Raw genomic sequence first — 11,783 nt, 5'->3', positions numbered from 1 at the left:
GCGGCCAGACCGGGATTCGAACCCGGGACCCTCCGAATACTAGCCGAGTGCTCTACCGACTGAGCTAACTGATCACCGATGATCGACCCAGTCCAGTCCCGCCACAAATATATGCATATTTAAGGCTTTTAAAAAAGTGTTAAAAATTACACTAAAATGGTGTTTCGCACATGACCCTTGTTTTGACGCTTTCACCCATTTTTTCAAGGGTGATCACCCGATTTGACCTCATCAGAGGTTGGCAATACTGCTTACACCCAGAAATAAAATCAGTAGAATTCAGTAAAATCAGATGAATTCCAATCATTTTATTTAAGGGTCTTCAAGTTCTTGTTTCAAATTAATATTTGCACATTTGATAGTTTATCATTAATCACTTTGTATTACATGCATAACCGCATAACTTTTATTGAAATATCTAGCTGTGTTACGTTCGCACTGAAGTCAGAGTTGTACCCCTCTCTTTCAAAAATACGAGTACAATTATCCACCCCCTCACCAATAAATATCTGGAACACTCTTTATGTATATAATGATCTTCTAATTGAAATATTTAACTATGAATTCAACTTATAGAACCTATATAGACCACCCAGTGATGATCAGGCGGTAAGAATGTCCTAATCTACATGTTTATCAGTGTTTAATACTGATACATTTTTATCACCCATTTTGTATGTTGTATCAGTCAGGGTGATAGCACAACCCCTCGGAGTGATATACACATCCCCTTTTTAAGTTTTATTCTTTCTCTATTGATTTTCTCTGTTCTGCAGTGTATTAGGGAACTTTTTACATAAACAAACATAAGAAGACGTTGACCGCTATGTGGTTCGCTAATATAACAAAGCCGGTGAATGACGTCAATGACGTTATAATTAAGAAAAAAGAAAAACAACTCCACCTTGCCAACCTCCACCGAAAGCGATTGAATTCAATTATTTTCTTTTAAGTTAATTATTAGCAATTCCTGCCATATTATTTTGAAGGATTTTTTTTTATATTTTACCATTTACTACTCTACTTTAATTTGGTATGAGTGTTAGCAATTTATACGATTTTAAACTGATACATACATGTTTTAATATTTCTATATATGTATTATACATATATGTATAAATATAAAACATATGATTTTTTTAAATGGCTATTTAGATATCACATATCTTATAATCTTCAGCTCTCAAGTGATTCCAAAATGGCCATGCAGTAATAATCTCTAAAAATAACATGTAATGGTCCCAAGTCGGCGGTTTTCTTTTAGTGATTCTGGTTTTTCTCAACCTCATTACACGAAACCAAGTTTAAACTTCGTGATACTATTTTAGAAGAAAACGTAAGTGAAATGTAGTTAATTAATTTTGTCGTATCATTTAACTTTTATGTAAATTTAAGTCTACAAGTATTAGACTAATTAGCATTTATTATCTGTTAAAAACGAGCAGGGGAAAGCGAAACAGCTCTAAAGCTAGATATATATTGTAGGGAAAAATAACACTCACACAAACACGAAACAAACTTATTTGTACGATGATCCGAGTTTCCTATGACCTTGACACCAGACTTCGACATTTTCTACAGATTCTGGTACTATCATATCCTATCCAAGCGTTGAGTACCGTGCGGTATCGGGCTAAACAAAGTAACGCAGGACATATTTCAAATTCATTTTAATCATTTAAAAATTATTGATCAAGTGGTCAAAGGGTCTGTCACGTGAAACGTATTTTTGGGTCGTTAAGGTCGTCACGTGGTGCTAAAAATAACAAGAATTCAGCCGCAAACTGTGAATGCATCTTGAAATGCAGATAAAGTGTGCTATCGGTAAAAACGAAATCTCTCTAGTTTCAGAGATAGTCTAACACGATATAAATGTGTCTGTTGCGATAAGATTGTCATTCCTTTCACAACAGTAAGGTTAAAAATATTTAGACTTAATTAACCTGCATACCTCAAATGTTCAGAATGCTGTGTGTGGTTTGGATGTATACATGTATATACCGAACGAGTGCACGTTACACCAATGTTTACGCGCGTTTGTGCTTTACATGGTTGAACGAATTGAAAAATATTTTATTATGAAGTTATTTCATACAAAAACATATTGAAAATTCACAGAGAAATTATCTGTATATCTTTCATTTTTACACGCACATTTTTCTGTATTTCGTTCAATCGACGTTCTTCCATTCGCACATTACTTTTAAATCACCCATCCTTTGGTTTACTCATTCGTTCATTATTTAATTATTATTAGACTGAAGTCTTTGACCTATGCATAGCGGGATCGATCCAGTTAAATTTACTTCATTGTACATGGACAAAAAACAACACCCGTCTAGATCAGTTACAAAACTAATCAAATTACAAGTTACAAGTCACTTCGTCGTTTATATTTGACCATGCTTTAGGTACAAGGGTTTATATTTTGTGGTTTCCTGAGATTTTTCCTCTTGAATTCTTTATGTTAAATGGTGCGCGAAAACCTTTCGTACTTTTAAAGTGTACAGTTCTTGAAAACAAAACTCTAAGATAAGGAGCTTTTACAGTTGATACTTTAAAATGAATTGAGTTATCCCCCTTTGTCCCTATAAATGTACTTTGACTCAATAACAAAAAAAAGGAAAATAAATTAAAGAAATGAAAATCTAAATTGTTTGTGTTCGCTATGCGTTATGTAAATTGACGATTTTCACGTAGTCGGACACGATCGAGACCATTTTTGCAAACGAAAATGTCTATTCGCTACAATGAAAACACGAAAGCCTACAATAACAAGCTTTGACATAAACAAACATCAGGTGATACTTGTTTTGAAATTGAGGCTTCGTTCAAATCCCCATCTCGTGGTCCTTATGTCGTTTTCAGCGCTAATACTTATCCGGGTCAGGTTGACTGCCATTTTGCCACTATCTTGAAAGTTATGTAAAGCCTACTTATTGTAATCTCATTTTTCATAACATAACAGAATTATAAAGGTAAAAAGAGTAGGCGGTCATCCAATTCCCGATATTAGTCCGAGTGGTTCAAAAATTATTACGGGCTTGTCCGGGATTCGAACCCGGGACCTCTCGCACCCAAAGCGAGAATCATACCCCTAGACCAACAAGCCGCTACTAACAACAATGCAGAAGCATAGTCTTAAATAACATTTCGAAATTGAATTTATTAATTGTATCAAAATGATCCAAAATATCTATTTATACTCTCTAACACGTGTGCACTGGCAAGTATTTGCAATTTGATAAGTTTATATCGATAAAATTCCTCATACTCCACTCCACAGGGACCTGCGAATTAGTTTCGTTCTATTTTTATTTTGGCCACATTCCGACCATCACTGCACGACTGAAATACTTTCTTTGCTAACCTCTACAAAGCTCTTTAACCTCAGATAAAAGGAACTTGAACACAGGATTGTATGTTTCAATAAAAAGACTCGTAGTTTAACATCAAGCCGTTCAATATACACTAAGATGATGTCCAAAGACCAAAAACCATGCTATGTCTAATTATCATGTCCTTGTGTTACAGCCACGTTCACTAGTTAGTGCCACGTTTACAGCAAAATTGTAAGGGACGTAACTCGTACATTACTGTTCAAGATAAGAATGTAGCGCATAGTGAATTTAAAATTAGAGAACGCAGAATCAACCTGTATTTTGGGGCATTTTCTAACTCGTCTGCAGCTTCAGCATTCATGTAAATAAGCTCAAATTAGTATCAGTTGAATCAATTTTGTTACGTGTTGTTTTAGTTACCATATAATGAGAATAATTGTGACCTGAGGGCCGCTGATCAAACGTTATCCTATCATGTAAATGGAGACATATTTATGTCACCGTGTTATTTTATGTGGCGTTGCCGTTTAACAAATTACATATTCATCTATGTACACTAATTATATTATCATTACAAAATGTGATTTAAATAAGACCGTCAGCTTTACTTATTTTTAAATTCTCATGTTCAACACGTCTTGAAACTCGTCGATTGCTTGCCAAGGCTCACAAAAATAAAAACTTCTAAAAACTTGTTTTGAATTAATTTCATATAAAATTAACACCCATCTAAGATCCTATATTTATTATCAGTTTTTTCTAGTGATTCTTTTGGTGTATTATTTTATGTTTAAAGTTCTAAACCACTGGAAATTAATCAAAAGAAAACTCTCTCAAAATAGTTCAATACCGGACACTACAAAGAGTTATTTCGTTTTAAATTATTATAGATTAACTACATAAATGCGATTCATTTGCTTTGTGCAATACAGAAATACAGTGCCAATGGGAAATCTTTGAGAGAGTAAGCACATCCGCCAATATAGCTGTGATCGTATAGTGGTTAGTACTTCGCGTTGTGGCCGCGACAACCCAGGTTCGAATCCTGGTCACAGCAGCGAGCTGTGTCAGTCGCTGTTACGGCACGGCGGATTTATTTTTTATTCTATTCATTTTTCATTTCAGTACAAATACAAATTAAATTTGATTTAATAATTTTTTGGACCTTAATTGTTTTCAAATTCAAAATAAGAAAAATGAAATTACAGTAATGTCTTTTTATTGGACCGCCGAGTTTTTTTAAATGTGATTCTTCGGCATTTCTTGTGAGGCCATTTGATAAAATGACGGTTAAAGTAATTGTTTACCTTTAAAGGCCAACTACCTTTCCGAAATAAAAATCAAGAATTTCTTCAAAACCTTACTAACATCAGAAAATCTATATAGATGCCCTACACCAAAGGAATGAAATAGTCCCTGTGTAATATATGTTAACATTAAAGATTCATTTCGCTGTTTTGCCGACTGGTGCAGTGATAGTCAACAAACGTGCGGTATATAGGACGACGGCGGGAAACATAAGACGACCCGCGTTATAAAAATTAACACTTTACAATATATTTTAATCAAATTGTTCAGAATGTTTGGATAAGTGTAGTATTAACAGTAAGTTTATAACTTTTGCGACGCTACAAAAGTCAATATCGTTTTACATTGTCATTAAATAAAATAAAGTCGTTTCAAAAAGGTTTTTAAATGATTCACAAAAAAACATACTGGGCTTGTCCGGGATTCGAACCCGGGACCTCTCGCACCCAAAGCGAGAATCATACCCCTAGACCAACAAGCCACTTAAAACAATTATGAGCCAAATAAGTCTATACTTCTCAAGATTTCAAAAGTAATTAATTTTAAAATATAAATTATCTAGGACAAGGCATTTTTATATTGTTATAGATGATTTTGCGAACCGTAAAAAACTTGTACGTAATATAGGATCGATTCGTGGAATAGTTTTATGTAATGTTGCCACGTATGCAATAGGGAAGAAGGGAGATAACTCGAACAGTCTAGTAAGAAACATCACCGCTGTAGCAGTAACCACTGACTCTAACCACTATATATTGTACCCTCTGCTGAATAAAGAGAATTGAAGGGATATGTTTAACTGTGCAGGTGTGTTATACGTTGCAGTCTATATATATATATATATATTATAAAACGTAATTATGCAGATTTCCTTTCATCCAGAGGTTTTACACTACTGAGTTGTAAAACATCATTGTTTTGTAAACTTCAACAAAATATTTAAGGATTAACTTGAAAAGACTTTTTATGTTATGGAGATATAACACAAAAATCTGAGTGTACTCTAAATAAACCGCGAAGCGGTTTATGATGAGAGTACACTAAGATTTTATTTAGAGTACACTCAGATTTTTGTGTTACTAAAGATAATCTCTTTAATATTCAAAATTTATTTTCGGACTCTTTATTCTATGAAACCATTACGCCGTCATCTCAGCCAATCAGAAGCAAGGTTACAAACGGCGACACCATTTTTGTTCCTTTATAGGCTGATAAAGTTAATTTTAAGCCAATGAAAATGCTCGTAACAAGCAAAATTGAAATATTGTTATATATGACTTTTATCCGCCAATATACAATGTATCTGCGTTTTAGTCTACGTTGCGGCTGCGACAACCCAGATTTGAATCCTGGTCACAGCAGCGAGCATGCATATACTGTACCGTATTTCGCAATACATGAAGTATTTGAGGATCATACTCAACAGGAAATGGCAAATAAAAATTAAAAAAACACACTGGTTTCGTTTATCCAGTTCGCATCCATCAGCTCATAAATGTCAATTGAAATCAATCTGAAATACACAACAAACCGTACATCAAACAACTAGTAATATATCAATAATTCCTTTCTGCAATTTTTTAATCATTTGGTGCTCTGCAAAGCACAGTGCTTAGTCCAATAATTTTTTATTGATTTCAATCGATCTGTTGCCTGCGTATTTGGTATTAGAAACATGCATGTTATGTACAGAATTTTGAAATTACTTCAATATGAGAATTGAACCTTTTTTTTATCGAAAATCGTACATTCAAGTCAGAAATACATGTTCTTTTACTAACACAGAAATTTATGTCAGCTAAATCATTATGTTTTCCTCTTCTAAAAAAACTGTGCCCATACCACGTGAAATTTGGTATTTTTTCTTATATATCAAAGTAACCTCCCTTTGCATAACTGTTATGGGGTATGTTAAAAAAAATCCTAGGCACATACAGGGGTTCTTCTTGATCTGCCGGTCGTAAAATGGAGGAGTTGCCTATCTGTCTTATAATATGTTTCTGTCATTATGTAATAAAAGATGAAAACAATGAAATTTTCGATGAAAATATCACATAATTTTTCATGTATGAAAAACTGACTTTCAGCCGTGGATTTCTTCAAATTTATTTCTAAATAGAGGGATATTATAGCTGTAAAATCTCAATAAAACGTCGCAAAAAGTTATGTCGCCGTTTGTAACGCTACCGCTGATTGGCTGGAGAAAACGGCGAAAGGATTTCACCTGCAAAAGATTCCGCCCAAGAATTATGGAATTCTTCGCGATTTGATTGAATTACATGTGTATAAGGTTTAACTTGATTCTTTTTTCTATCGACTCTCCTCCACTGTCAACTCTTTCTTACCTTCTTCTTTAAGGAACTGGAATAATTTAGATGATGATATTAAGTCATTACCGAGTTCTTCTTTTAAGATTGCACTTTCCAAACAAATAGTCTCTCACCGACCAATTTATTTTAGCTATGGTGACAGAAAATTAAATATTTTTCACTCCAGATTGAGGCACAAATCCGTTCAAATTTAGTCGAAAATTCTCGTTGTACAAACTGTGAAAATCATTGTGAAAATGCTGATCATTATTTCTTTGAATGTCCAAATTATTTAGATGCCCTTACAAAGTTAATTAGCGAAATTAATTAGCAAAATCTGGAAATTCACCTTAATTTGCTGCTTTTTGGAGGTAAATTATAAAATTTTTGAACATGTACAATCGTATATTAGGTCCAGTGGAAGATTCTGAACATACATATAAGCTTTAAACATGCAACAGCTTTTACTACACAATTATGATTAAATCTATTTAAAGTAATATCATTTGATATCACATATCTAAATCATCATGTATATTATTTTAATTGTGTTTTAATGTTAGGAGACGGCTGTTTAAGCCAAAATAACTTGTACCTGATCCTTTTGTGTTTTACGATAAAATACGTTTAAAGTAAAAGATTTTTTTGAGGGGGGAGGGGGAGAGGGGAGGGGGGGGGGGGGAGACATACATAATGTGGATACAAAAAGGTACCATTTTAAATTTTAATGTCATTGATTCTTCTTTGTGGTTCACCGATTTCATAAAATAAGAATTATCATATAATGTCCTAGAAATTTGAATTGTCGTAATTTTACAAATACATACTCCACTGATTTTGTCCTCAGTGTAAATGCATTAGAAGAATGACTAGACAGTTGGATAAGCCGTTAATGCACAATGATGATTCTAATCTGGTTGTTGTGAACACGACATCTGAAATGAAGAATACACATGAAACGTTGTTTTAATTTTTTTTTCTATAAAGAATAACATTACTGTTGGGTTTTTTTTCTCTTTCAAATCGAATGAGTTTGTGGCGCCGCCATCAAACTTTAGTGGAATCGAAGAATCTGTAGCAAGACGAAGAACATATCTATAGACGAGTTATCGCCCCTTTCTTTACCATGATCACAATGGTCTGTAGCACAATTGACTTTTTGTTCATGAGTGATTTTTTAGTCAGCATAGAATATTTACAGAAATCTTTTAAGATTTTAAGTTACCGAACATATGGAAAATGTTCTATGCAAACTATGTTATATGCCATATGATAGGCTCATACATGTATGTGTAGATTGTAAAGTATTTTTGATTCTAGAACGAATTAAAAATGATTAAGAAATCCCATACTTTAGACTATTGACTCAGATCGAGCCACTCGGGACTGGTCCAATTGGAGATGCGGAGTTCCATTATTATGATTGGACGAATTAGAACTGGACACTGCCGGAAATACGTCATCAGTGTCAAAGTTTGCGAACTGACTTCCGGTTGACTGTTGTTGTTGTTGGGCAATTCTTTCTCTTATGACACTAAATAGATGGTCGAAGTTTGGTCGACATGGATTCAGGGGTTGTACTTTCACTTTGTTTGATTCTTTTGTCTCGATTTCGTGTTGAATTTCGACGTACTTCCGGTACGTGAGAAGCTCGAGCTGATCTAACGCGTGTTTTCTGGCCCGGATCACGGACAGCAAGTTCTTGGCGTCTGATGTTGTCTTGATGTTCGTGAACCGTCGGTGGTAGATCATTTCCTTCCGCCGTACTTCCTTTTCTGCCTCTTCTGTCACTGAAATATTGATTAGTAAGTGTTGTTATGGAACAAATTAAGGAAAAATCACATGCCTGTCGCATGATCTTACCAAGAATTAAACCAATAGATTGGTTCCTTCATAAACAATTGTACATGTAGGTCCATACTCTCCGCTCACTTTCCTCAAGATTGTTTTTATGAAAATAACACGGTGAAACACAAGATGTCTTACAATGCATATTAATCTTTGTGATAGTTTACTAAGAATTTAGTAGATTCGGAAAAATAGATATGGAACTTACCATTCGGAAAAAATAGATACAGAACTTACCATTCGGAAACATAGATATGAGTTCTAACTTTTTGAACTGAACTTCTTCGTCCAGAGCGATCTCTCTGATGTCAATGTGTTTGAGCATGCGCATCACTTCCTTGATTTCCGCGTCGATTTGCATGACCTCTCGCTGTTTCCGGTCTAGCTTCAAGTCCCGCTTACTGACGGAAAATTAAAGTTGTTTCAAAGTGTTTTTAGATATTCTGAAACAGTTGAACTGCTCTTAAAACGAGGACTGTATTATTACTATATGACAATTTATTTCAGAGGAACCTTTAGGTAAATCTGTAGAGCAGCGCACCAGTAAGTCAGGGGTTCGAGCCTGACTGGCGACACACTACTCTCGCCCTATTACAAAATTATGAGTTAGAAAAAATTGCCCCGCCACTCCAATACGTAATAGATATATACTACAATTCCATCGATGTCATTATGATACATTTCGTGACTTTTTGAACAATGTAAATCTTAAAACAATGTACATGTACATGTATGTATTATAAACCGTTTAATAGGGAGTATATTTTTAAGTTACAGTAGGGCTCTTAGTTTATAGAGAGAGCATCTAACTTGTATGATTATGATAGGAAAGGCTAACAAAAATACCTTTTCCGCCTGATGAGTGAACTAAGTTTCCGTCGTTTTCGTCTACAGTCGACACTTTCCGTTACGGAATCTGACGAAGAATCATGAGCGGATTCGTCTGAAGTAGGACATGCCTTTGCCGAGCCTGACTGAACTGCTATTTGGTTTGATCCGCTCGAGGTAATCGAGCCATTGCTATACACATCCGATTCGCCATTGGCTATCCGATTCGAATGCTGCCGAAGGATTTTTCGTATGAGCGACATCGTCCCAAGGGAGACAATCACTAAAGTAATTGTTCCACTGATGCAATAAAAATAGATCCTCATGAAGCGTTTTGGCACCTCATATCAGAGAGGAAATAATCCGACATTGTTGATCCGTCGTCAAGTTGGGTTAGGAAGTCGACGTCAAGTGACGTCATCAACAATGGAGTTTCCGGTAATTGTTACGTCAATTAAAGGGAGGTAACTGTCTTTAAGCACTCAATTATGTTTGTAGAATGTACTTCTTTCCGATTTTACTTTTCAAATCATTATATTTTTTTTCATCTGTATGTACGAATTTTTTGATTGTACTTCTTTTACGTCATCTAACATAACTTTTATTATTTTAATCTTAAACTAGAAACAGTCTTGCGATATTAAAATCTTGAAATTACAAGAAAACAATCTTAAAATTCATGAGAAGAAAAATCTTATATATTGTAATAAAGAGATATTACAAGAATTTAAATGATTTTCACATGTACTAACAATCTTAATTTTTATGGTTGTACATGTATATTTGACTTCTGTACTATTGACCATAGTTTGTTTTCATCTGGTGGCATGTTACATCTCCAGATTTTACATCTTCAAAACCGATTTCCTGCTTTTACAAGCAAACCTTCCTTATTTTGTACCTCAGACTTTTCCACACATATATGGTTGATTACAGTGAGCCTGCACTTATTTGACGGTGGATGTAATTATGAGAATTTCTGTCGATATCTTTTGTGCTTTTGTTGCGGACTTTTCATCTCGATTACAATAGCAGTTTTATGCATGATAGCAGAACTGGCAAGAATTCTATAAAATATGTACAATACCATACATAAAATCGTCGCTCAAAGGCCTATTGGCGCTATCTCTGAATACCTGACTGTAAGCCAGCGTCGCTTCATATCTCCGCCTGAAAAGGTACAAGTGACGGTCTTGTCTCTGATCAACGTTTAAACTCCGAGACCGGAGAAGAAACAAAAGATGTGAAATTCCCGGAGCAGTCATAAAACGTGTATTGGTGTAGATGATCCATTGTTGCACGTCGTAACATAAACCCACGTGTACCGACTCACAGTAATTAAATTGGGTTTTTTGTTCTTATTATAACATGCTTTATTATTCTATTTTTGTTTTCCAATTCGTATTCTTATATTGCCAGCCAACGTATTGTTAAACCTGATTCCGTTCTATTGAAATAAGATAATTTGCTTTCTATAGTACTCAATTTGTCGATATTTGCTACGTTTTAATTATTGTCAATAAAACATATAGTATTGTATTTCTTCTGCCGTACATTTGTACTGATAGGCGCTATAGTGTCACTCCGAGGCTAACCACAAGCGCTTAATGCAGTTTAGAAGTGCCTATGGAACAACATACTCGATATACTGTTGAAAATATTCAACAATTTTCAAACATACATTGAAGGCAAATTCTTTGAAAAGTTCAAAAAATCACCGAAAAAATCGCAAGTGTCTGATAAGTTGGGCCCAGCATAGTGCCCATAGACCGTTTTAGGCGTTTTGGGGGTCTAGATAAAAAATCGGTAAAATTCGTATCGTGCACATGTATATTCGTGCCTAGATAAAAAAAAAAAATCGGTAAAATAAGTATTTTGAACGTGTAAATGTAGATTTTTTTATCTAGATGGGCGCGCGCTCTGGTGGGTTCAAATTTATATAATTGTAACTAATTCTCAGATCCCTGTGGTCGAAACCAGAAGTTACTGGTGAAATATTGGACAATTCAGGCATGACGGATGAAGATTTGTGTACTTCTGGAATAATTATCAGGGTTGGAGAGCCTTTTTTCTGGAAAACAAAATGATAGAAGAATAAAACAGAAAATAACTTCTAGACAAAGGTAAGTGTGTTTAAATGTTTACGATG

At 34.5% G+C, this 11,783-nt stretch overlaps 1 protein-coding gene and 3 non-coding genes across 4 annotated transcripts; 1 reads left to right on the top strand and 3 right to left on the bottom strand.

The window, feature by feature from the left end:
• Positions 1-3,040: 3,040 nt before the first annotated feature.
• Trnap-ugg (transfer RNA proline (anticodon UGG)) lies at positions 3,041-3,112 on the bottom strand. The gene has a single exon. It is a non-coding gene; the product is annotated as a tRNA-Pro (tRNA).
• A 1,214-nt stretch (positions 3,113-4,326) lies between these two features.
• Trnah-gug (transfer RNA histidin (anticodon GUG)) lies at positions 4,327-4,398 on the top strand. The gene has a single exon. It is a non-coding gene; the product is annotated as a tRNA-His (tRNA).
• Positions 4,399-5,058: 660 nt separating this feature from the next.
• Positions 5,059-5,130, bottom strand: Trnap-ugg (transfer RNA proline (anticodon UGG)). The gene has a single exon. It is a non-coding gene; the product is annotated as a tRNA-Pro (tRNA).
• A 1,123-nt stretch (positions 5,131-6,253) lies between these two features.
• On the bottom strand, positions 6,254-10,051 carry LOC138308189 (uncharacterized). The gene is made up of 3 exons (XM_069249133.1): positions 9,653-10,051; positions 9,044-9,207; positions 6,254-8,748 (listed from the first exon to the last, which is right to left on the bottom strand). Exons 1-3 carry the CDS (start codon positions 9,958-9,960, stop codon positions 8,312-8,314), a joined length of 909 nt encoding a protein of 302 aa, XP_069105234.1. The 5' UTR covers positions 9,961-10,051; the 3' UTR covers positions 6,254-8,311.
• Between the last annotated feature and the right edge of the window lie 1,732 nt (positions 10,052-11,783).

The sequence above is a fragment of the Argopecten irradians genome, chromosome 14 (genome assembly GCF_041381155.1).
Source record: "Argopecten irradians isolate NY chromosome 14, Ai_NY, whole genome shotgun sequence".
In the NCBI taxonomy this organism is placed as follows: domain Eukaryota; kingdom Metazoa; phylum Mollusca; class Bivalvia; order Pectinida; family Pectinidae; genus Argopecten; species Argopecten irradians.
Note: the sequence above shows the minus strand (reverse complement) of the source record. Positions and strands in the feature narration are given on the sequence as shown.